This window comes from Schistocerca nitens, chromosome 8 (genome assembly GCF_023898315.1).
Source record: "Schistocerca nitens isolate TAMUIC-IGC-003100 chromosome 8, iqSchNite1.1, whole genome shotgun sequence".
NCBI lineage: Eukaryota > Metazoa > Arthropoda > Insecta > Orthoptera > Acrididae > Schistocerca > Schistocerca nitens.
This window is the reverse complement of record NC_064621.1, coordinates 345,885,162-345,911,295: the sequence shown is the minus strand read 5'-3', so window position 1 is coordinate 345,911,295 and position 26,134 is coordinate 345,885,162. Positions and strand designations below refer to the sequence as shown.

At 42.8% G+C, this 26,134-nt stretch overlaps 1 protein-coding gene across 2 annotated transcripts in view; it reads right to left on the bottom strand.

Annotated features, from left to right (window-relative positions):
- Window positions 1–26,134, bottom strand: part of LOC126198824 (nose resistant to fluoxetine protein 6-like) — a 304,466-nt gene that overhangs the window by 15,954 nt on the left and 262,378 nt on the right. For both annotated transcript variants that reach the window (XM_049935395.1, XM_049935396.1), the window contains exon 10: window positions 8,743–8,885. In XM_049935395.1, coding sequence (XP_049791352.1) covers window positions 8,743–8,885 — 143 coding nt within the window. The remainder of the gene's footprint in view (window positions 1–8,742; window positions 8,886–26,134) is intronic.

The following is a 26,134-nucleotide window of genomic DNA, read 5'->3' as shown; positions in this document are numbered from 1 at the left end:
AAGTTGTGTTTCACAAGAATGATATTTTCTGAATCCGTGTTGGCTATTGGTCAATAAACTGTTCTCTTCGAAGTAAGCTGCTAAATCTTCCACGGGGTAGATGTCTGACAAGCCATAGTAAGACACAGGTAAACAAGAACAAGGGTTTATTAAGACCGCATTAGAGATATTTAATAATAAAAGAAAAAGACAGAGGTAAACAAGAACAAGAGAATGACATTTTCACTTTGCAGCGGAGTGTGTGCTGATATGAGACTTCCTGGCAGATTTTGTTAAGTTTGGAAGGTAGGAGACGAGGTACTGGCAGAAGTAAAGCTTTGAGGACGGGGCGTGAGTCGTGCTTGGGTAGCTCAGTTGGTAGAGCACTTGCCCGCGAAAGGCAAAGGTCCCGAGTTGGAGTCTCGGTCCGGCACACAGTTTTAATCTGCCAGGAAGTTTCAAGAACAAGAGGTTATTAAGACCGCAGTAGAGAGATTTAATAATAAAGGAAAATCTCTTCTTAGTAAAAAAGATACAACTTCTCAGACACCAAAAGGCATATGCCTGGAGCACACAGTGAATAAGCGTAGTGGCACGTGGAAACTTTGCCACTGATAATCCCTAACGACTGAGGTTGAGCGTTCGGCGTAGCTGACTGACGGGTACATCTCAGAATGTCGCTGGAAAGTCGTACGTTCCGCTGCGGTTGCTTCCGACCGGTCTCTGACTGATGGACTGCTAAGAGCCGGCGCACAAATTGTCCCAAAGCTTCGGTGGAGCGAACTGCAGACGTGTTGGCTTGCCCTGTGTAGCGGGGTCGCGGAGAAATTCATGCCGATCCAGTTCTACAAACGTGACACGACGGAGGAAATAGGTCCCTAGCACGGAGGACCTCTGATGGTGCTTGTCCTGCAGTCTTACGTCCTTGTTGTGATCAGACCAGTCGGGGAGGCAACGCCTCGTATATATGCAATCCCGTAACCCTTCAGTGCCCGAGAGGTTGCCGATCTCTTTAGGCGAACGTCAGGTACATGGCCCAAACCAACAGTATATGTTCCAAAATCCTACTTCGAATCGACATTAGTGTTATGGGTGTGTAATTCAGCAGATTACTCCTATTTCATTTCTGGAGTATTAGTGTAACCTGTGCAACTTTCCATTCTTTCGACGAACGAACGCTTGTCTATGATTGTTAAGTATGGAGATATTGTATCAGCATACTCTGAAAGAAACCTAACTGGTATAGAATCTGGAACGAAGGCCTTGCTTTTATTAAGTGATGTAAGTTAGTTCGCTACACCTAGGATATCTGTGTCTAAGTTACTCATGTTGGCAGTTGTTCCTGATTCGCCGGCCGTGGTGGCCGAGCGGTTCTAGGCACTACAGTCTGGAACCGCGCGACCGCTACGGTCGCAAGTTCGGATCCTTCCTCGGGCATGGATGTGTGTGATGTAGTTCTAAATTCTAGGGGACTGATGACCTCAGAAGTTAAATCCCATAGTGCTCAGAACCATTTGAACCATTTTTTGTTGTTCCTGATTCGAATTCTGGAATATTTACTTAGACTTTCTTGGTGAAGGAATTTAGGAAAACTGTGTATAGCAACTCTACTCTAGTGGCACTGTCAGCAATAATATTACCGTTGCTATCGCGCAGTGAAGGTATTGATTGCGTCTTGTCACTGATGTACTTTACATATAATAGAATCTCTTTGGATTTTCTACCAGATTTCGAGACAGAGCTTCGTTGTGGAAACTGTTAAAAGCATCTCTCTTTGAAGTTCGCACTAAATTTTGAGCTTCCATTAGACTTCGCCAGTCTTGGGGATTTTGCGTTATTTTAAATTTGGCATGTTTCTTTCGTTGTTTCTGCAACAGTGTTCTGACCTGTTTTATTTGGTATATATGTCTCAATTGCCATCGATACTATTTCTTTGAATTTAAACCAGTCTGATCTGTATTTACATAAAGGAGTGGAGATGTCTCTTAGAAAACCGTCAAGCGAATTTTTATCTGCTTTTTGAAAGGGATATAAGGGTGAGTTACTAACTATTGCCACCGATAAAAACTCCGAAAATAAGGAATGAGTTGGAAAGTCTGTGGTACAAAAGTTGCATAGGACAACGGGGTCCATAATATGACGTTGGTTCTTTGTTGCTAGGTGCGGTCGCTTCAGAGATATGAATGTCAACTTTGTTTTTTTAAATGGGATACTATACTTTGGTACTTATTTTCTGATAGCTGTTCTCGAGACGAATCCAGTGATGTGTAGCTGTAAAGTCTTTGAAGGTCAACGAAGATCAAAAAGGTGGCATAAACGTCCATTTACAGAATGTGTTCGAAGTGATGACCATTGGTATGAACGCAGTGCTGAATCTTCGTATCATGGATTGAGTGGTATTCCTTATCACTTTGGAACTTATCGAAGCACTTGTTCTGACAATTCTGTCTCATACATCGTGCAAATAGTAAATACTCGTCGCATACGGCGTATCCATCTAAAGTGCCATTGACATATGAACACCATTCGACGGTTTAGCAATACAACAGGAATAGGAACGGTAAGGCCATTGTCGTCGAATCAAGCGAATGAGAATTATGTATTCCTTCGATGAACAAATCGATATGCTTCTCATTTACGAAGAATGCCAACGAAATTCAGTGAGAGCTACAGACTTATACGCTGAAAGATATCCTCAACGTACTCAGCCTATACGTCGTACACTTAAATATGTGTATGATAAATTGAGAACAACTGGATCTTCAACGCATCCGAAACATATCCAGCAAAGGAAAGTTACTAACGAGGAAACGGAAATTGGTACTATTGCCACTGTGTTTCGAGATCATTGTGTTAGTTCGCATCAAATCTCAAGGGCATCTTGCATGAGCCAGAGTAGTGTTGTTCGTGTTCTGCATCGTCATGAATATCGTCCTTACCATGTCACTCTCCACCAAGAATTAACTGATACGGATTGTATGCGTCGCACTGAATTCTGCCGATGGGCTCAACTTCAGATTCAGTGGGATGACACATTTATTAATTTGATTTTATTCACTGTCGAGGCTACATTCAGGAACCATGGAAATGTTAATTTGCATGACATGCATTACTGGGCAACTGAAAATCCATGTTGGTTGCGGCAAGTTGCACACCAAAAACCGTGGTCGGTGAATGTACGGTGTGGGATTCTGGAGGACAGAAATATAGGACCCTGTTTTATCGGAGGAAATCTTAATGGTGGGAAGTACACCACATTCCTGCAAGAAACATTAGGTCTGTTATTGGAAGAAATACCTTTAGGAACGAGGAACAGAATGTGACGATGGATGTTCGGGACATTTTTCGCTAATGGCTTGAAATGAGTTGCAGAGACAATTCCCAAATCGTTGGAGTGGATGCGGATATGTGTCGTGGCCGGCTCTTTCGCCAGACTTGACGTCTCTGGATTTTTTCTTGTGGGGATTCGTAAAAGACATTGTTTATAAAGACGTTGCAACGACATCTGAAGGTATGCGAGAGAGAATTGTCAGAGCATGCTCTTCGATAAGTGCCACTGTGATAAGGAATACCACTCAATCCATGATAAGAAGATTGCAGCATTGCATTGATACCAATGGTCATCAGTTTGAACACCTTCTGTAAATGAACGTTCATGCCACCTTTTTGACCTTCGTTGATCTTCAAAGACCTTACTGTTACACATCACTGGACTCGTCTCGATAGCCGCTATCAGAAAATAAGTACCAAATTATAGCACCCGATTTAAAAAAAACAAAGTTGACCTACACATCTCTGAAGCGACCACACCTAGCAACAAAAAACCAACGTCATATTGTGGCCCTGTTGTCCCATGCAACTTTTGTCCCACGAACTTTCCAGGTCCTATCATACTTTCGGAGTTATTCTTGGTGGCAATAGTTAGTGACTCACCCTGTATATTTGCGGTTATTTTTGGTGGATTCGGATGGAAGCACAATAGTTTCGTTGTCAGACAGGAAGACAAATAAACCAATTTAATTGTTAATTTTATGCTGTTAAAATTCGCAAAAGTTTGAGGTAAAATTTACACAAACGTCAATTCTACTCTTTGTAAGAGCTACAACAAGGAGTTTTTAATATTCAAGGACGATTTTAGCCGAAAGCTGGTGCAGCACGCATTCGCTGTAGCTTAGATGGTTTTTGTTGGCTCCTTTGAAGCTGTTTCTCGATTTGATAGACCGCAAGTTGTTCAACTCGACTGCCGCTACAAAACGGTGGTACGTTCTACACGGTTATCGTTTACACTCTGCATAATCAGTGTTTATTTATTATATGCTAACGTGCTGTGAACAGATTCGTACGGTCAAATAAAGAGAGAATGAAAATTGACAGCGAAAACTTATAGGGGCGAAAGTATAAAGTAATAGAAGCAAACGTTACGGCAAACAAGCGTCCACAAAAGTGCAGTTTGTGGGTTAATTGGGGTCAACTGAATAGTGAAGTGTACAGAACGCCCATTGATAAGTTTGAAGAACCAGAATATGAATTGAACAGCCTTCTCAAGCAATACGAAATGATCCAGGGGCTGTGTGGCGACGAGTAAAATTTTTTGGTTTGTTATTAGTTTTGTAAGTTGAAATGTTTGGTAGTCTTGTGCGATTTTAAGGTACCACAGCCATTTGCAAGGGGCTGAAAACTTTTTGTGTGAACAGCCAAAAAGGGATGGAAAAGATACTATTCATAGGCTTCAGTGCACAGATCAACAATTCAGCTCGCCGAAATTGAAATAAAATATTATAACTTTCTAAGAATAAGCCAGAGGAGTCAGGTACCACGACGATAAATAAAAGTCTACTGTCATTTAAGTGAGCTGTAGATTCTGACAAATACTCACAAGCACAAGAATTAGTTTGAAAATTCATTACAGATTGTTCTATCGTAGTTAGCAATTGGTACAGTTTAGAGAGTTTTGTTCCTGAAGTTAATAGCTCACCTTAAAAGTGGAGAATAATCTCATTCGGTTGCCTCACAGTTTTCTACAATGTAGCGGGTGAAACAGAATCGCAGCACGGAAAACTAAACACGGGTTTTCAAGTTAAATTATTAATCCAAGTACGTTCACTTTCACACCGTTTCTCAAGATGTGCGCGATATCTCATTCGATAGAAAAACCAATCACATCAGTCGTCATTTACGCCATCCGGGGCTTAAGCGGACACAGACGCGGACAGAATCATCTGAGCTGTCTATTTCTAAACTTTGTACCTTTTGTTAAATTACAGTATCACAGTAAAATTTGGTACAGTTTCCTTATTACTTACACGAATACAGTGCTGTCATTTTAGTTTTGTATCTTATTTATTAAGGTAAGTTAATCTAACACCTTTTTCTGGCTTTTGGCACGAAAATTGGTTTTTACTTGCTAATTCAAAAAGTAAATGTTCAAAAAATTTTAATTGAGGTAGCTTTATAAAAACTTCTACCCTAGGTTTTTAGAAAAAACTGAACCTCACTGCAAAAATAGAACTTTTAACTTCAATATTACGTGCTTTTAAGATTTCGAGGAAAGTAGAATAATTCGAAAAGTAAATGAGGTAGCTTCATGAAAACCTCTAAAGAATGCTTTTATAACCATCGTAACATAATTCCGAAGTTAAAACATTCCAAGTTCAGTATTATGCACTTTCAAAATTTAGAAAAAATTGTATTAAGTGTATTTTTGAAGAAACAAATAGCGGATCACTTCGAGACTCAGAACCTAAGGCCTTTGCATAGTTTTGCATAATCCGGCTAAATTTTGTAACAGTATTTAAACATTTAATTTCACATAAGATTATTAGGCAGTCTCTTTGTTCTTCTATTCATGGTAGGCATTAGGCTTGGCTTGGCTTGGCTTGGCGTTGGCCGAGAGAAAGAGAAAATTCATTGTCTCGCTTGCCACACTAACCATACCTATAAGTGCTTGCTTCCCAACAGCATCTTTGACAGAACGGAATACCTCCATTTAGAGGTACGAGTGTAGAGTGAACTGTAACATACAATGCACTGAATTAGTATTGTACTTCCTGTTAATGTAGGCTATGGGTGGAATTTGAGTCCAGTTGGATAGGGACCTAATTGGAAATTTACATTTCGAACACGTTTGTACTTACTAGGACATATTCCATGTTGAACTCTCTAGCGGTTCGCAACAACAAATTCGCACTTATCTCGCATATATATTGTTTCCATGTCTTCGATTGTATTATCGTATACTTAACACTTGTGTCAGTTTCCACTATTAATTAGGTTATGCTCTGTATACAATATAGGTGGAAAGCAATATTTGTGGGAACTATTCACTCCGAAAGATGATTAATAAGAGTGCATTATTCAAGGATGAGCTGGAAATTCCTTGGGATAAACTTCGAAAATTGGCACAACAAAGCCATAGTAAAACTACACTCATCCATTCATTAAATGGGTGATTACATCCTAAAACTGTCTAGCATTTAGTAATCCTGACTGTGAAGCAAATCTGCAAAGAGTCCGGAAGCAGCTTAAAGAAAAAGTGTCATTAGAAACTCTCGGGCCCTAACAAATTCCAATATATGGCTTTGTCGGAAATTACACTTTTTAAGTTTAAGACGAGTATTTGTTTATCTGAGATATACTCAGTTCATACCATAGTCGTGAATTTTGCGTAAACTGACATCCTGGAATTTTGTTCCACTCAGAGAGCATAGCCAGCCGACAGCCAGATTCTCGTTTTGATCGAAATAAAAATAATTAAAATGTTATTAAATTGGGTTAGTATTTGGTGGACAGTAAAACCAGTAAGATATTTAGAAAAATGAAATTGTCATCTATTTCTTCTACCACTGCCAATTCCCGATTTTCCTGTTTCAGTCGCGAATGGTGTGTGGTAACAACGACAGTTGATAAATCTCCGTATGAGCCCGAATCTCTCTGATTTTACGTTCACTTTCTTTTTGCAAGACATATAATGAAGGCAGAAAAATATTGGTTGGCTCTTCTACCAACGTGGGGTGCACTCAGCCTCGTGATGCCAATTGAGGAGCTACTCGACCGAACAGTAGCGACTCCGGTCAAAGAACACCATCATAACGACCGGGAGAGCGGTGTGCTGACCACACGCCCCTCCTATCCGCATCCTCAACTGAGGATGACCCGGCGGTCGGATGGTCCCGATGGGCCACTTGTGGCCTGAAGACGGAGTGCAGTGAGTGCTTCTACCAACGTAAGGTCTCGGTGGTTAAACAGTAAACCACATCATGATGAAGAACGCAACTATTGTAATGTCTGCCACAGGAATTGGATGAACATTCTCTATGACAATTTCTCACTTGCTAGAATTATGATAAAGGTAAAATACGCTGCTCCTCTTCGTAGGTTCACTAGTTTGTTTTACAATCGTACATGGTAATTGTCTTGGACTGAGGAGCATTTGTCGAATCTCAGTGTTTTGGAGACCTTCGTGAGTAGTCTTTACTCCATGTGGACTCTTCCAATGTATCTCGTTATGACATCTGCCTTTTCGACGCTTGCTCTTTCCGCATCCGATCGCTCCGTATGCATACTCCTAGATATTTCCAAACGAGACTGTTCCCAGTGATTGCTTGGATATCGTGTATTCTAACAGCAATGGTTTCGCGCCTCTTTGCGCGCAAGAAGTCGTCTGTCGTAATTTCTCAGCCTCCTAACTCTTTTTCCGTTCGACAGCGGTATTATTGGTGTATCAACTCGCATTATACGTAAAAACGTGATTTCTGTGTAAAAAGGTGATTCTATGTAAAAACGTGATTTCTGTGTTAACGCTGAATTTCAGCGGGTATTACAAAGACCACCTTTTTATTGATTTCTGAACGCTGCTTGATGACATGCCAGGTAAAAAATACTTGCAGTTCATGTTTAGAAAGGTCCAAGTAATGTCAGAGGACGAACTTCTTTTAGAGAATGAAGGGATGTATGCCGTCTTTGTAATGGCGTGTTGTGTGGTAATCGATTTGTTTACTGCCATATTAAATTACCTAAATTTGTTAAGTGAAATGCAATAGTAATCACATTTTATGTCGGCCTGATTTTGTTTGCACACCTGTAGTGACTGATATCATTAATGCTAGTATAACAGACTGTTACGTAAATCCATGTTATAATCACGAACAACTGGTTTTTATGTTTTCTGTCCACTGTGAGCACTGGCAACAGTGTTCTTTTGTAGTTTAATTAGCATTTCACTTAAATACGAATAGTGATTACGCATTATTCCAGCTATAGTGTTTGAGTATAACTGCACCACACCTATGATAGCTTTAATTTGGTATTTGCTAAGATAAAGGAATAAATTACCATTCTGGTGAATAGTTCCATTTGCAGTTCTTCGGAATCAATGGCTTATTCTGATTTTCTGATTTATTAGGTACACGGGCTAATGAATTGTGCCGAGTGCAGTGGATGAGCAGAAGTTGTTGCTTTAAAGTGTAAGTAATTTATGTTGATAAAAAGCTAAATGCTCATTTTCAGCAATTTCTTCCTTATCTCAAAGTTCCAGCTAAGAATCGCCCACTATCAGCATAATTATGACCCTAAAAGTTTGGGGACTCATACATCGCTGTACTTCAACATGTAAGACTTAATTTTTCATTGTCGCCTGCGTTTCTGTAATGTTTCTTAATTTGGTATCCGTTTCAAAAGTATATTAGGTTTTACATGAGCAGGGCACTTATTAATTTGGAAAAGTGAGTGGTATCTACGAGTGTAATAGCAGAGAGCAATACTTACAATATAGTACCGCCCGAAGGTGATAGGTGTCCTCGTAATCCCCCAGTGGTAGAAGAGGATGACTGAATGTGCCAAGTAGACGCAGTAACTCAGTTTGGCCAGTGGCTGGAAACCTCGCCACGACAGAAGAGTTTTCACTGGCCCTGAATATGATGAAAGTAATGTTGTTTACATGTACCAAGCAAACATAATACATGCAGGATAATCTTAAATATCTACCATTGTCCTCAGCGTAGTTTTGATAATGATGGATAATTAGACAATTGATTCAGCGTCATATCATCCATACTATTGGATTTTTCTTATTCTTACAAAACTTTATTATACACATACATCGAACTGAACACTGAAAGTCGTATGTAGTATGTGGCATGACGTTCTGTAACAAGAGCATAGGAAGAACTGCATAGTTTTGTTTACTTTTGCACATATGCAGTGCAAACTGTATTAATTACAGTGAAGTGCTATCCACCATCTAGAAGAGGAGAAAGAGCAGGTTCGTTGGTTATACAGAGAGACTGCGTAAGTAATATATGTAGTTTCGTTCATTGTTTAATGTGGTTAAAGATACGTGAATTTGGAGTGCAACAGCGAAAAGAGGAGGTCATTCCCAATAAAATACACGTAGCATACATGTATTTACAATAATAATTCGAGACGCAGTGAGCAGAGTATGGAAATTGATCACTGCAACTAAAACATGTATTCATTCAACTTAGATTTATGGGCAACCTACTTAACGTATTATTAAATGTAATATGTCAATATAATCAGGGTTTTAGCATACTCTTAACGTCGTATCTAGTATAACTGGTGCAATTGCTTGGACGGAACTGAACAGGCAGGACCTATTCTGCTCTGGACGATGATACAACTGCACACGTTTATGAACGTAGATGTTTTTCGAAAAGACGGCCGTGACACTTTGAAATATTTCCCGCGATAGTTCAGTGGGGACATAAAAAAAATTTGAATTGGTCAGCACTTGGAATTATCTTGTCTGAAGTTCACTGGAATACTTAATTTTCGTGCGTTAACCTGATTCGGACTTCGAGTGATTTCGTTTCGAGTTGAATTTTAACTCAGTCTGCTTAGAGTAAACTCTGATTATTTTAGTGCTGGTCGACACTTACAATCATTTCATTCGGTGTCTATTCGACTTGCACATGCTGTGTTAGCGTTGATATGAACATAGGACAATTTTGAACTGTGAACACGTTCACTGTTGCCAGTTGTTTTAAATACAGGATGTTCGGAAATTCCATTACAAAATTGTAGAGGGGAATCAGTACATGATGTTTTGAATAGGAACGCATGTCCGGTAACGTCATCCAACGACTTTGCAGAGTGTCACAGTTATAGGTACCGGCGCATGTAAGTATATGTATATACAGGGTGATTCCGTGATAATGTTACAAACTTTCAATGACGACGGAGAAGAATAAATGTATCAATTTGAGGTAAGGGTCCCTATACCGGAAACGAACGAGTCGGAAGCTATAACCGAAAATCATTCTGATACATCTGACCGTGGAATACATGTGCCGGTACTGTTGCTGCTAAGAACGTGATGTATGCGACTTTCAGAGGTGATAGTATGGACCAGAACAAAAAGAAAAGTTTAGTAAACATGGGTACTTGTTCAACAGAGGAGATGTGTTTCACACTATTGAAGATGAACAAGTGCTCATAGATCCTCGGATATGCATTTCAGAACCCAAATTTACTAGACATTTTTCTTGTTTTGTTCCATACTACCACCTCTGAAAGTTGCATACCCTACATTCTTAGCAACGGCAGTACCGGCACATGTATTCCACGGTCAGATGTATCAGAATGATTTTCGCTTGTCACTTTCGACTCGTTTGTTTCCGAAACAGGACCCTTATCTCAAACTGATACATTTATCCGTCTCCATCACCATTGACAGTTTGTATAATATCATCACAGAATGATCCTGTATATACAATACATCTACAGACGCAGGCGACTGTAACTTTGACGCTCTCTAGCGTCGTTGGATAAAGTTTTCGGATATTCAAAATAGTATGTACTCACTTTCCTCTATGAGACCTACAAGTTTGTAACGGGAACTTCCGCACACCCTGCATATAATGAGTTTACAAATCACTACGTTGGGGGCTCGAGCTATTTTATATTCGTTCAGCAACAGTGATGAGGTTAATCATCAGCCTGGATTTTACTTTTGTGATAAAGCTGAACTAACCCGTTAACAATAAACATTAAAAGAATAGTTGTCGGCGGACATTATTTTCCACATTGCATCTTCATCCTAACGTTTATTTATTGTGGTTTAAGAATCAGGAACAATTCACCATTTTTTTTTACGTGCCTGGTATGGCTACAGCATCCACTATGACAACGACGACAGAGTCGACTGGTCATGTAGTGTCACTACTCAGATTTAAGTAAAGCTTGTGGCTGCCGTGTGGCGCGTTGCGTTAGCTACCACGGGCTGTTAAGAACAGTGTGTTGACGTGTAGGTCAGAATAACACATAGGCAAAAGGACTGTGACACGGGCGAGACATGCTTGGTGAAACCTGCACCGCACATCAGTGACAGCAGAAGCTGGCAGGACGTCTTAATACACCAGGGCAAGACCCATGCTGTGAGCTACGTGACCGGGGGCTGGGTTCAACGATAAATATGTGTGAATTTTGAGGCAGATACGTTCCGAGTCTAGCAGGACCACCACGACATCAGGTCCATGCTAGATGACGAGAAGAATGGGTACCACGCTTCCGAAGCGATTTAATGCTACAAATAAATTGTTGTCAAGTGTTGATACAGATTCGGGGACTTTAATAAAGTTGTACGATTCTTGACTTGATTACGTTCGAGAGAAATGTTCTACGCACGACACATATAGAAACGCTGGAATCGAAAAGAGTAATATAAATATGTACGAAACAGCCACAGAAAGGTAAAGTTTAAGAAAACTGAAAGTGGACGAAACTGCCTTGTCAGATACTACTTTTAAAGGAAAAAAGACTTTCTGCTTATTGTAGAGAGATTGATATGTGAATTGGAGAAAAGAAAAGATCGCTAAAAGAGTTTTGTAGCAATTTTGAGTTTCTAAGTTGATTTCCTTGAAGAGACAACAGAGAACTACTGAAATATGCTAGAAAACTGCAAAATAGTTACACAGACGACCTGGAATAATTATTGACTGGCGAGGAACGCAATATAAACCTCCTCCGTAACTACTCTGTATAGAATGTTGCGTTAAAACCACGTTCAAGAACTGTTTCCTTATTTAGATTTTACTCTACGACTATTTCTGTCAATCACTGCAAAAAATTGCTCGGCCGAGTGATCTTTCTCCCTCCTCAAAAGGCTTAAGAATTATTTGCGATCATCCATGTTGCAAGCTCGAGTGAATAGTCTTCTCGGCCTCTTAATGAAATCTGTCATGACAACGCAATAGGAGTATGAAGACGAGATCAATGCATTTGCTGCAAAGAAAGCACGCCGTAAACAGCTTTGAATGGCTCCAGTGTGATGAGTTCAATATGCATATATTCTTTGTTGTTTTTAGCAGCGCCGCGCGGGATTAGCCGAGCGGTCTTAGGCGCTGCAGCCATGGACTGTGCGGCTGGTCCCGGTGGAGGTTCGAGTCTTCCCTCACGCATGGGCGTGTGTGTGTTTGTCCTTAGGATAATTTAGGTTAAGTAGTGTGTAAGCTTAGGGACTGATGACCTTAGCAGTTAAGTTCCATAAGATTTCACACACATTTGAACTCTTTTTTTTTTTGTAAGTTACTTGGTGGTACATTTAAGTCGAAATGAGAGGCGGAGACATTTTTCTCTGGCTAAAGGCGGCAAACAGCTAAATTCGCCTCTGCTTGTGGGACCCGGCGCCACAGCGTTCCTGACCTTCTGTCAGCTCCTGCCATCGTCAGACGCCTGCCAGAGAGGCAGTGGGTCATGTCTCTTGCACAGCAGTCTTAACTCGCCCCCGTGATGGATGCGAGCAGGGCCTGAGACACCATACCACATGGAATGCTGTCGCAGCAGAAGTAGGAGAGCACTGCTGACGTCGAAGCTGTAGCCCAGTGTCCGGCCACCGGCCACTGCTCGGCCCGACGCCAACAACGCATGGCGCCTACACATGCATCTCTTCACTGGGCCGGAAGACAGCTGCCTGCCAGCCGACGCCAGTCAGGTTCACCAGAGGACGGTGTGCCTGCCTCACATTGCTAACGGTAGAGGTTAAACTAACTGTAGATGGCACATCAGTTGAATTCGGAATTGCGAATAACGACTACCATCAGCTGTAGAATGGAATGACGACAATGTAAATTTTTGCCGGACCGGGGCTCGAACCCGAATTTCCCGCTTATCGCGAGCGGTCGCCTTACCATCTGGCTACCCTTGCACGACTCACTGCTAGACCCAACCCTCCGTATGTCGTCAACCATTCGTCTGCGACCTGTGCTCGCACATCCATTATGTATATTCCCGTACAGGTCAGACGCTGTACTTGAAAGTCGGTTGCCCGGTATTGGCAGATAAATACGGTATTGCAGTGCCTGTGTTATTCTGATTACGATGCAGAGTTCCTCTGGAAAAGCGAGAATGTCCAAAGGAACTTTTCATCGTAATCAGACTAACACAGGCACTCCAATATCGTATTTATCTGCCAATACCGAGCATGCGACATTCAAGCACAATGTCCGATCTGTAAGGGAATACACATAATGGCTGTGCGAGTACAGATCGTAGACGCATGGTTGACGGCATATAGAAATTTGGGTCTGGCCTGGAGTCGTGCACGGATAGCTAAATGGTAAGGCGACCTCTCGCGATAAGCGGGACATCCGGGTTCGAGCCCCGGTCCGGCACAAATTTTCATTGTCATCATTCCATTCTACAGGTGATGGTAGTCACTATTCGAAATTGCGAATTCATCTGATGTGGTTCATAACAGCTGTGGTCAGAATAACACAACCACTGCAATATTGTAATTGTAGATGGTGTCGTAATAAATACAAATTCCTGGGAGGTAGCCCGGGGTACAGAGTAATGACGCTGAAGTTAAGATGAGTAATGTACAAGTACCAGCTCCTATATCGAGTGAAATTGTCGAGTCTGAGGTAGCAGGAATGAGTCCGGGCTGTAAAGAAGTGATTAAGTGCGGGGCTGGCAACATAGCTTATTTAATTGCAGTAGTATCTGAGCCATTGGCTGATAATGGGGGTTGTATTGAGGTCGGAGACTCTGGGCCAGATGAACAGGGAAGTGGATGTGCCGATAATTCTTGCGTAGTACAGAGTGGAGTTGCAGACGATGTTATTTTAGATACAACGAAAATTGCATAAGAAGTTAGTAGATGTTGTGGCACGGTACAGGCACATATACCGCGTGTTTCAGAAATAAATACACAATTTTTATGGGATGATAGGTTGGATGTATATAGTTATCTTAAGTATACGAACGTGGGATCTCTGACTCGTAGTTAGTGCGCTAGACAACGCTAAAGTGTATTCGCGTTGCCTGGAGGAAACATCACCGTACTCGTACATTGTGATTACTGCAGTAAATACTCTTAAGTGTGCGCCATTGACTCAAGCCGTCAAAAAACGGAACGGTGAACAATGGATAATGTTACGTTGGCGTGATCTAAGACGACTCCTGCATCAACAGTAATTCGATTTATTAGTTCTTCCACAGTGTTTAGAGGAGTTTGATACGCAAGAGCCTTCAGGTGGCTCCAAAGATAAAAATCAAGTGATGTGAGATCTGGGGATATTGCAGACCAGTGAACAGGTCCGTTATGTCGAATACAGCGTCCAGCGTATTATCTGTCCAATAACCTTCTCACTCAATTTGTGAAATTGGGAGATGCCTCATGACGCTGGAAGAAAATCCGTCTTCTGGCCTGAAGCGACACATCTTCGAGGAGACCGGGAAATACACGTTATAGAAATACGTGGTAAACGCGACCAGTTAGACGGTGTGGAAGAGTGTAAGGCCCCACTACTTAGTTGTGAATAATTCCTGCCCAAACATTAAATCAAGATCGTTCCTGAAAATGGTGAACAGCAGTGCCTTAAGGATTTTCGCGAAACTATGCATGGGACTTGCAACTGTTGAACAGCCACAGCGACATGGAAGCGAAAGTGCAGGGAGAAGTTCGTTAGAGATACAGAAAAAAATATGTGTAGAAATATGTTTGAAATACGTTCTTCTTTTTTTCAAATTGCCTTTCGCGATGTGCCCATACAGCCGTCTCAACAATGGAATATCATTTATGACGATACGAATGCAAGGACAACACAGCATCCAGTCCACAAGCAGAGAAAAATCTCTCACCCGGACGGGAATCGAATCCAGGTGCCTTTCGTTAGCAATCCGCTGAGCTGACCGTGCAGCTACCGAGGCAGACCGAAGTACTTTAAATATATGTGACACTTGCGCATGCGGGCAAAGCCATGGATAAAAAGCCCCAAGACCCTTGTACGGATTTCAACCGAACTTGGTAAACATGATGCTTACTGTCTTGAAAGACATACTGTTGCGACGGAGATAAAAAAAGGAATATTGTATTGGGGTAAAAGTGATAACGTGGAGAGAGAGAAGTGGGGGAGGGTGTGGAGGTTCAAATGGTTCAAATGGCTCTGAGCACTATGGGACTCAACTGCTGAGGTCATTAGTCCCCTAGAACTTAGAACTAGTTAAACCTAACTAACCTAAGGACATCACAAACATCCATGCCCGAGGCAGGATTCGAACCTGCGACCGTAGCGGTCTTGCGGTTCCAGACTGCAGCGCCTTTAACCGCACGGCCACTTCGGCCGGCGAAACGGAGGTGTGGAGGAGTTGGACAGATAGAGAGCAGGAAGGAAGAGATGGACATAGAAAGGCAGGAGGAGGAGATGGACAGAGAAAGGGGAAGGCGCAAATTCACAGAAAGGGAAGAGGAGGAGGTGGACAGAGAAAGAAGGGAGTAGGAGATGGATGCGAGAGGGCGCCAGAGCAGATGGACAGGGAGAGGAGGAAGGGGAGATGAACAGAGGCAGGAGAGAGGAGGGGATGGACAGAGGGAGGAGAGTAAGAGACAGGTAGTTAGGGGAGAGAGCAGGGTTGCATAGAGAGAGTGTAAGGAGGAGATGAACTGATAGAAGGTTGGAATAAACACATACTCAGGCAAACTCCGGATACTCATTTAGTTATCTCTAAGATTTTTGAGGGATCCTCGGTGTCTCTGTAGGTTAGTACCGTATTAGAAATCCTAAAGCCTGGGGTTCACCCCACAGTCCATACTATAATTTTTCTGTCATTTATCCCTTGTATCGCCTCTGCAATGTTTTCTGCACGGAAAAAATTCCACCTAAGCCAATTGTCAGAGTTGTAGATCCCCTTGTAGCTGCCTGGGTAAGATATATTGAAAGACAAAGTACGTCAAGAAAGTCCGACTTCCACTAGGGCTACGTCTAGTAAAGCAATGCGGTGTTCAAACCAAGCTTCGCGATAAGGACAGCTCAGTACAATTATTTATCATTTTCCGTTGGTGTGATCTTACGTTTCGTAGTAGCCCGTTGTTCAGTTTTTGGAATGTAATTCTAGGTATGCTGGTGATCTCGGAGAAGTATGGCTAGTGAACATTACCTCAGATATCGTGTATAACAGAGCTAAGTGCACAAAGACAGTCTTTCAAAGTGCATAAAGAAACTACTCAGTCCAATAACTTTAATGTCATCATCGCTTAAGTTCGATGTCAAAACTCAGTAACCACTTACAGACGGCATGTGGCAGCGCTAGACACTTATCAGGAGGATGCGGGGAGTGCTGTAATCTTTATAGAATGAGATGTTCACTCTGCAGCGGACTGCGCTGAGATGAACTACCTGGCAGATTAAAATTGTGTGCCGGACCGAGACTCGAACTCGAAACTTTTGCCTTTCGCGGGCAAGTGCTTTACCCAATCACGACTCACGACCTGTCCTCACAGCTTCGATTCTGCCAGTACCTTGTCTCCTACCTTCCAAACTTCACAGAAGCTCTCCTGTGATCCTTGAAGATCTAGCACTCTCGGAAACAAGGAGACGAAGTACTGGCAGAATTGAAGCTGTGACGAGGGGTCGCGAGTTGTGCTTAGGTTGCTCAGTTTGTAGAGCACTGGCCCGCGAAAGGCAAAGGTCCCGAGGCCGAGTCTCAATCCGGCACACAGTTTTAATCTGCCAGGAGGTTTCATATCAGCGCACTTTCTGTAATGCAGAGAGGGAGTGATTTATTTGACGTCCAGAAGAGTCTGATCATTGGCTTTTGGGGCAAGGATGGAAGCATTTTCGAAAGGCCTAAGTTTGGCGTGCCACCGCTGTAAAAGTGTACCGTGTACGGCAAAATGAGACTATAAAAAACTGGCACCGAGCCAGCCGTGATGCAGCACAGGCCATAGATGACAGGGGTGAACGACAGCTGCAGAAATGTGTACAGGCGAATAGACGTGCAATTCTTGAACAACTGACCGGCCAATTGAAGCAAGTGGCTATCAACTGTGCTTACTGGGCACAGTCTTCTGTTCTCATAACTATGTGAGGTACAATTCTGCGGTCTTTGCTATGGATAGGGACTGTGACTGCGCCGTCCTCATGCGAGCGGAGTTGATGACCCTCATGCACAGCTCCAGGCGGTGTTGGTTTCTGTCACAAAGGTTGAGGCAGTTGCTGCTTATGGACCTCAGAAGCAGGTGCTTGGTCCATCAAGTCATGCTGACTACTGTTCATCGGCGACGAAGGCCGAAATTTGCACGCCGGCCCAGCAACTGACCTTCCACTGAGTGCACTGAAATTTCCTGGTGCAGACCATATTTATGAGCTTCAAACAGGAATAACTTGCTTCCAGTTCTCTTTGTGGATACTAATTTACCCTTTTAATTTATTGCGTGTCAGTGAGCTTACTGGGCACAGTCTTCTGTTCTCATAACTATGTGAGGTACAGTTCTGCTGTCTTTGCTATGGATAGGGACTGTGACTGCGCCGTCCACATGTGAGCTGAGTGGATGACCCTCGCGCACAGTTCCAGGCGGTGTGGGTTTCTGTCACAAAGGTTGAGGCTGTTGAGGTTGTTCCCTCACTCGTGGGCGAGTGGGAGGTCGCTGCAAAGTGTGGGAAGTGGCGAAAGACTTCCGCGAGGCCGATTGCAGAGCCTGTCTGTTTTGTCTGACGAACGTTTCGAAGGATATCTGTGGCTGACGAAGCCAGAGCTTCAAATACTAAGAGAAAGCACTGGAGCTTAAATCGTTATAGACACGGAAAGCTGGATAAGGCTGAAGAAACGTTCAAACGAAATTTATACAAAGAACCAAGCGGTGTACAGAGAGGATAGATTAAACACAGTTGGTGCTGGAGTGTTTATTGCTGTCAGAGGTAGTTTACTTTGTAGTGAAATTGAAGTAGATAGTTAGGTAGAAGTTATACTTGGCCACCAGAATAAATTAATAATTGATTCCTTTTACCTTCTCTCCCCTCCCTCCCCCCCCCCCCTCCCCCCACCTCTGACTCGGATGATACAGTTTCTGAAGAGTTTAAAGAAAACTTGAGTTTCATTTCAAGTAGGTACCCCATTGGTACAATTACAGTTGGTGGTGACTTCAATCTACCCTCGATACGATGGTGAAAATACATGTTCAAAGTCGCTGCTAGGTATCGTCCGACTACGTTCTCAATGCGTTCTCAGAAAATTATTTAGTTATTTAGAACAATTAGTTCAGGAGACCACTCGAAGTGTAAATGGTTGCAAGAACATGTTTGACCTTTTTGCAACAAATATTCCTGAGCTAATATGGAGCGTCATGATGGATACAGGGATTAGTGTTGATCAGGTTGTTGTAGTGAGACTAAATGCTATGCCGGCCGCTGTGGCCTCTAAACTTACTTGCATCTGCGTTAAAAGATAACAGAGAGTGGACGGGTGATGGATTCAGATAGAGCTGTAGCGAAGTACGATTTAATGGTTGACTGATTCATTCTAGAGAAGGAGAAGTTGCTGTAGGTCAATTTTTTCCCCTTGTTCTGTCCGGATGCAACAGTCGCGTGACATAGCCTGCGTTCTACTCGTATACAGTCACGTGTTCTGTATTCCTTTAAAGCACTGTCTACTTGCGATCGTTAATGGTAAACATGTCGGTCATCAGAGGACTTCCATCTCATATGTGATCAACCTTGACACATTGCTCTAAACGATCTTTGATTTATGTGATGTATTCCATCCCCACTATCGCATCTTGGGTGTAAAATCGAGACATCAGCGTCATAACTAAGTTAGCGATAGGAGCTTGTGATGCGTTGCAAACCCCATGTATACATTTGCCCGACAGATGTGTTGTTTACAGAGTTAGTGATGGACTGAGTTATAATTTTCACACATCGGACGCTGCTGCTATGCGTTTATTTGTTTCCATGTAGGATGTATCCCCTGCTACTAACGATAATTTTATATAGGTTTGATGCAGTCATTGTATAATTCCTGAACGGTGTTCGGATGTGAACAGTGGATACTATACGTCTCTGGAAAGCTATATTGTGCTCGTATCTCATAGAGCAGGTGTTTTACGGTTCGATAACATAGTTTTTCGTAGAGAAACCGGGAAGGAGGATGTATGTATTGAGGTTGAATTATATTTCTCACAAATGAATACTAACAACGCTGCGTTCCATACGTCTGATAGGTCGGAAACGCAGGTGATATAACACTATAGGCCCGTTTTGAGTGGAAAACGATGTAGCCTTAGGAGTGCGTGTGTTTATGTTCTCTCTTACCAATACATTCCAGGTACCGATCCTAGACTCTTAGAACAGTACTTTAGAGTTGATAGCTTGGTTGATTTACGTAAAAATGCGCCGAACTCCATCTGTCTGGAGCTCCATCGCCTATAAAAATCATTCCTTTCTTGTTCTTCTTAACTGTCTGATATTACATCATGGCACTTTGAAATCTATTACTATACATCGATAAGGAGTGCTAAGCTCTCGACATGGATGCATCTCGAGATTGGAGAGGACTCGGAAAGCTCCATTCATTCATTAGAGGTGGAGTGTAGCGGTCTTTTCTGGTCGGTTGCAGATTAATTCGCTAAAGGTGTTGCATTGCGGGTTGGTCAATGACAATGTGAGGAGGGTTTTTCACTCTCTTAATTTTACCCTAAGACATCGAGAATGCTTTGTGACTCCCATATCCAGAGAGAGATAGATCGTAAATTAAACACTATGTTTGAGGTGATAGAAATATGTGGAGGGCTGCCTGGTATACTTTGATTATTTATTTGTTCGAGAATTAACATTGAATGGATGTACTGCACAGTCATCTATATATTTTCGCACTGATACTCGCAAAGTGGAGAAGGGCTATGATACTCAAATTGGGAAAACATGCTGTCACATCACTGGGCAGCGCTCAAGTTACTGTAAAATTGTTCACACTATGAACTATGATCCTTATTATTAGAGTGCATGGATGGTGTCTTATCCATCCCATCCATGCACTGGCTACCAGATAATGATTGACTGATATCGCTTGTTTGAGCTGGGAAAAAGTTTTGGTGGATGGACAGCAACTTCTGGGGTGGATAGCACCAAAACACCGACCGCGTACATGAATGCAATATGAGAAATCAGCCGAAAGGGAATGCAGAGTCATCAGCTATTCCGTCAGTGTGAGAGAAGAGTCTAAATGTAGAGCTCGTGAATGACCTTCGAACTGTAGTTTGGAGACCTACGCCAACGCAGTACAACTGTTCGAGTTTGCTTATGTTGTAACTGTTTTATTTAAAATCAACCGGTGTGTGACGTGTTATGCTATCCGCCGTAAGAATTTGATTTACATCATACAACGTCTAGTTATCTGCGGAAGACCGTGGATCAGAACTTCTCAGTGTCAGGTTAGAACCTGACACTGCCCTCGAAGTCGTGGCAGAAAAACGAAATGTTTGGCATTGTACGAAAGCGTGTTAGAAAACAGTGTTTGAACCAGGACCAGAGGGAGCATCTCTTGTGACTTAGTATAGTCTATGGGATACGATCATTCCCCTTAGAGTAAAGGTGATCAAACCTTATAGTTGCCTCTGCGGTACCTGTATATTTAATAGGCGGCAGTAGCAGAAGCAATTTAAGGTGTGGATTCGGTGAGGGATTGGGTATACTGTTAATAATGCTTGGAGGGCTGCACGCTTCGCTATTCTGGGGTGAGTGTTGCAAAATCTCTTTCTCCGTCCTGGAAGCCCACCGCAGGTCTGCGTCATTGCTTCGGCATCAATGCCTATGTGACTTCTATATCAGATGAAGATAGTGGAACTTCTATAGTTCGTAATTTTTCTATGTTGGGTGGGTGGGGGGGGGGGGGAGGGGAGAGAGAATAACGATTATAGCATGTTGGGCTGATTGATTTGAATGGACGCGGATCTGTGGTACTTGTATGTAGTTCGGGGTCGTACCACAATGTGCGCATTTCCATCGAATGGTCAAAACCTGCTCCTGTTGCACTAATTCAGATCGTTCTGTTTCTACACGGGATGCAGAAGGTGGTGGATCTGTCTTTCTCCAACTTCTGGTCAGTTTCGACTTAAAATGGAATGATCACATGAGCGAAGCCGTAGAAATGGGCGTGGCTACAAGATGCGTAGGGGATGACTAAGACCAGGTTGTAATTTTACTATAGCAGACAGGTTTGAGGAAGGTGACTCGTTTCGAGATATGTTAGTGCCAGAAATATGATTCACTCATGGGTGTGATCCGATGCAGGTATGTGCTTGAATGGAAAGACATGATTCCAAATGATGGACATCATTTCTAGAGGATAGCGTAAGACTAGAGCGCTGAAAAAGTTAGTGTACATTTTATTTGACCTCAATCGGCACATCATTTACTACTACTGTTTGTGTTCCCTTCTCAATCAGTCATCGCCTATAACTAAGTGGATATATACCAGAACCTATGACATGGTATCGAGACAGAATGGGCTAGAAATAGCGTAGAATTATCGGTTTGAGAGAGTGCCAAATACCGCTTACATACTTTGTTCCTTACCCAAATTACTTTCAAAATGCGGTAATTTTATCCCGAGGGTGCATTGTGGGCTTACACACTCCTACGATCACCGTCACGGTATTTGTTCGGAAAAAACCATCTCATTCAGAGGTAATGTCGTATCTAGATTCGTAAAGCGGGTATAGCTTTTAACCTGGATACTTGTGTGCGCCTGTAGAACGAAGATCGCTTGTGATAGTAACATACGGTAGTTGCTGCGATCGGATTTTTCTTTAACATCCGGCCGATTACGTCCCTCTTTCTAAGACACAATGGTCGCACTTGCAAGAAAAACATAAGAGACATGGCCACCAATGGTTGATTTTCGGTCAGTATTATTTCGTATCGTGGGCAATCAGCTATTGACGAATTATTATACTTAGTAGTAGTGGTGTGTGGCTGATATGTTCGCATTTGAGCACCAGGTTTATAAAGTATGTGTTTGTGGATCAGAAATGACTATGTCCAGTCGTAAGGAGAGTATGGATTGGACTTGGAGTACTGTGATAGCAAAGGGAAGAGTATGTCAAGTGATAAGAAAGGTAGTGATATTTCTATTTCCAGAGCCACTGCCGACAGCAGGGTGTATTTCTGATACTTAGCTCATTGTCGAGTGCTGTTCAATTGAGACTGCGACCGTAACATTTAATTGTGAGTATAATGATAAAATATATTTGCGACAGGTTTTATAGAATGATTCCGTGGATGCATGGCCTGTGGTGAGAATGATTCACGTTTCCCATTAACTGCAGCAGCTGTCCGAATTCAGAGGCCTGTTGGATTGTAGTAATGTATGTGAGTTAACTTTTCCGTTCTCTAGGCGACGAAATAGCGAACTAATACTTAGTATGTGTTGGGTAGCTTTCGTAATCAAGTGGAAATTTGAGAAGATGTTGCGTTTGCGCTGGACCGTTATTCCTTCCCATGTAAATTGTTTGGTTGACTTCTTCTGCACATTTCGCGCTTTTATTTAGTTGAGAGAAGATCGATTGTGGTGTGTGGAGGACGCATTTGCCTATTCTCTAGACATGGGGAAGACCTTAGTTGGCTTGTAAATTATAGGAATGATTTGGAATCTGTTACATCGCCGACTTCGGTATTCGAGAGTGGAAATATCGATTTACTCCATTTGTTTCTAGTTACTGAGTGGCTTACACCACTCTGGACTTCGCTAAAGTTTGGAATTTGTATAGAAATAATTTGCAGTCTATATCTTGGGAATTCCCCGAGTCTGGAGATGTCTGTAGAAAAGAGATCAGGTTTGGAGCAGAAACAGTAACGCGTTTGTGCCGAGGGGAAACGATCTCGAATTTGTAGAAGAGTTCTGAGTGCGACTTCGGTCCGCTGAGGGTGCTCTGATGTAAAAAGGATGGTTTTGCATGGCACTGAATGTCACGTCTGTAGAAAGAAAGCTAGACATGGGAAAGACCTTAGTTGGACTGTAAATTATAGGGATGGTTTGGAATATGTTAGATGAGCGACTTCGGTATTCGAGAGTGGAAATATCAGTTTGCTTTATTTGTTTGTAGTTACTCAGTGGTGTACAGCACGCTGCACCTCGCTAAAGTTTGGAGTTTGTAGAGAAATAATTGCCACTCTATATCTTGGGAACTATGTTGCGCTAGCGATCGGTAGAAGGCCGCCTAGTGCTTGATATCGAGAAGTACCGCGAAAATGGTATAATATTATGGTGAACCATGCGAAAATACGTATGTTCTTGTAATCCCCGAGTCTGGAGATATCTGTAGAAAAGCGATAAGATTCGGAGCAGAAAACAGTAACGCGTTTCTGCCAAGGGGAAACGGTCTCCAATTTGTAGAATAGTTCTGAGAGAGACCTCGGTCCACTGAGGGTGCTCTGATGTAAAAGGCATGATTTTGTATGACGCTGAATGTCAAGTCTGTAGAAAGAAAGAAAAGGCTGATGGCACTTCCCTAGGACTGGGGAGCGTCGTGATGTATAGCCTCTGTGAGTGTAGGCATACCATAATTTTTTCGGGTGCTGTACAGATATATAAAAGATAACTGCACTTTTTGTGTAAAATTTGTATATATTGTATTGTAAAGTTACTGTGGCTTACATTGTGTAAAATGTCTGTAGAAAAGAGATCAGGTTTGGAGCAGAAAGTTACTTGGTTTATGTTATGGCAAGAGTAGAGAGGATGACTGTGTGTCGTATCGTAAGAGTCTTTTCTTATTTGACGATATGTATGGTAGTTTGTATGATTTAATTGTCAGTGCAATATGCCGATCTGTGTAAAATAACCGCTGAAAGTCTTGTCTGCAGAAGGAAAAAAGGTGGGCAGTGCTTCGATATCGGCGGTATCAGTAATTCAGCGGGTAAATTCGATAATAGCCAATCATGATACTCGATTCAATCACATTCTTTGTCCTGGGATATAGGAGCCTATACATAGCGGTGAGAGCATTTGCGTATGTTGAGAGGAGGAAGGGTAGCATGTGATGGAATGGGTACCACTTTAGGACCACGAGGAAGACTGCATTCGACGTTATTGTGCGTTATTGTCGTAAAGAAGTTCTGTTAGGGCAAGAATTTCCGTGCGTACAAGCTGAGACAACACGAAAACTCCCACAAAAGCGCACGTTATGTATTTCTGGGGGACTATGCAATTTACTAGAGTTCGACTTGGTTATTATTTTAGATAGCAATGTGGCTTCATTATAACATTGAGAACATTGCTAGATGCACTTACGATGGTAAGTAGCTAGGTGCAGTAAAGCGTCAACCACACGTCACGCATGGTCCGCCGGCCGCGGTGGTCTAGCGGTTCTGGCGCTGCCGTCCGGAACCGCGGGACTGCTACGGTCGCAGGTTCGAATCCTGCCTCGGGCATGGGTGTGTGTGATGTCCTTAGGTTAGTTAGGTTTAAGTAGTTCTAAGTTCTAGGGGACTTATGACCTAAGATGTTGAGTCCCATAGTGCTCAGAGCCATTTTTTGAACGCATGGTCCATCAGGTTTGCTAAGGAGAAAGCAGCTTGTGCTATTCTGGAATGGATTTTTGCAGCGTCTTCACCGGACTACAGTTATAGGGAGGGTAGCGACGAACCCACGCGCGCGGCCCAACTCGGAGTGGCTCGTAAGTCTTCACTCCTATCTGATCGCGTCATGAATGGCGCCAAGAGGCAGCTTTCACCTGTGTTCGGCGGTGGCTCATGACTGTGACAGTGCGCACGTCCCTGGCCAGTCGCTCCAAGACCTTTGTCTAGGTGAACACGTAATTGGATAGGAATTTCTGAGAAATCAAGTATGAAAGGGCTGTGGCCACCCAATGCTTGCAGGACCCGAGCAGGGGCTTGTGTGTGGTTTGACAGCAGATGGTTGCGTCACTTCCTGGTCTGGTGGACAGGGTGTGGGGAGGGGGGGGGGGCAGTGCTTGCACGTGTTGATTGCATTATTTTGCGAGCTGGCCTGTAGGCTGTGCCATGCGCTATTTGGCCAGTTTATGAGTACTGAGCATGTCTACAGATCACTGTGCTGCATTATTTAGGAGCAGTTTGCAGGTATGTACTGAAATTATTTCGGAAAATTAGGAGTTGTTTGCGTGTCTGCAGACTGTTTATTGTGACCCCAAGCACATTAGGGCGAGTGTTTCGAGTTAGTGTGATAAATATACTCAATCGCTAAATAAAATGTTCCAACCTAAATAGAGTACACTCATTCCTTACTCTCCCAAGCAGCCCAGCGCAACCTGAGTCATTTTCGCGCCATTTTTCCTCTGCAGACCACCATCTGGGATTAGGTCACAGGAGAGGTGACAGTACCCACTGGAGGCAGTAATGTGTACTAGGTCAGTTGGAGTCTAGATCTTGTGGTGTAGAGATTGTTTGCAAATTAATTAAGACTTACTTTAGCATAGACAGAGTCGTTTTCCCGCCATTTCCCCCCACTATCTTTGATTACATCGTGTACTGTGCACGTTAGTGCATGTTAGTGTATGTTAGCCTGACAACATGGGTTGGTAAGGGTACATGGCAGTCGGTTGAGGATAATGGTGGAGAGTTTAACTATTTCCTTCCAAGTCCAGGTGGGCGTGGCATTCACGAAAATTCTTCCAAGTCCACAGTAGCGCACTCTGGTGGCGTCAATATGTACTAGGCCTCGTGGTGAACACATTGTATGCCTCCATCTTGAATAATGGTACTTCCGTCATCACCTGACGTCACAGTAGCGCCCTCTGGTGGTGGCGATATGAAATAGGTCACATGGCAAGCAAAACATATGCACCTATCTTGAATAACGGTACTTGTGTCATCACCTGATGTCATGAGAGTGTCCTCTGGTGGTGGCGATGTGTACTAAGCCAGTTGGGCTCTGGACTCAGTGG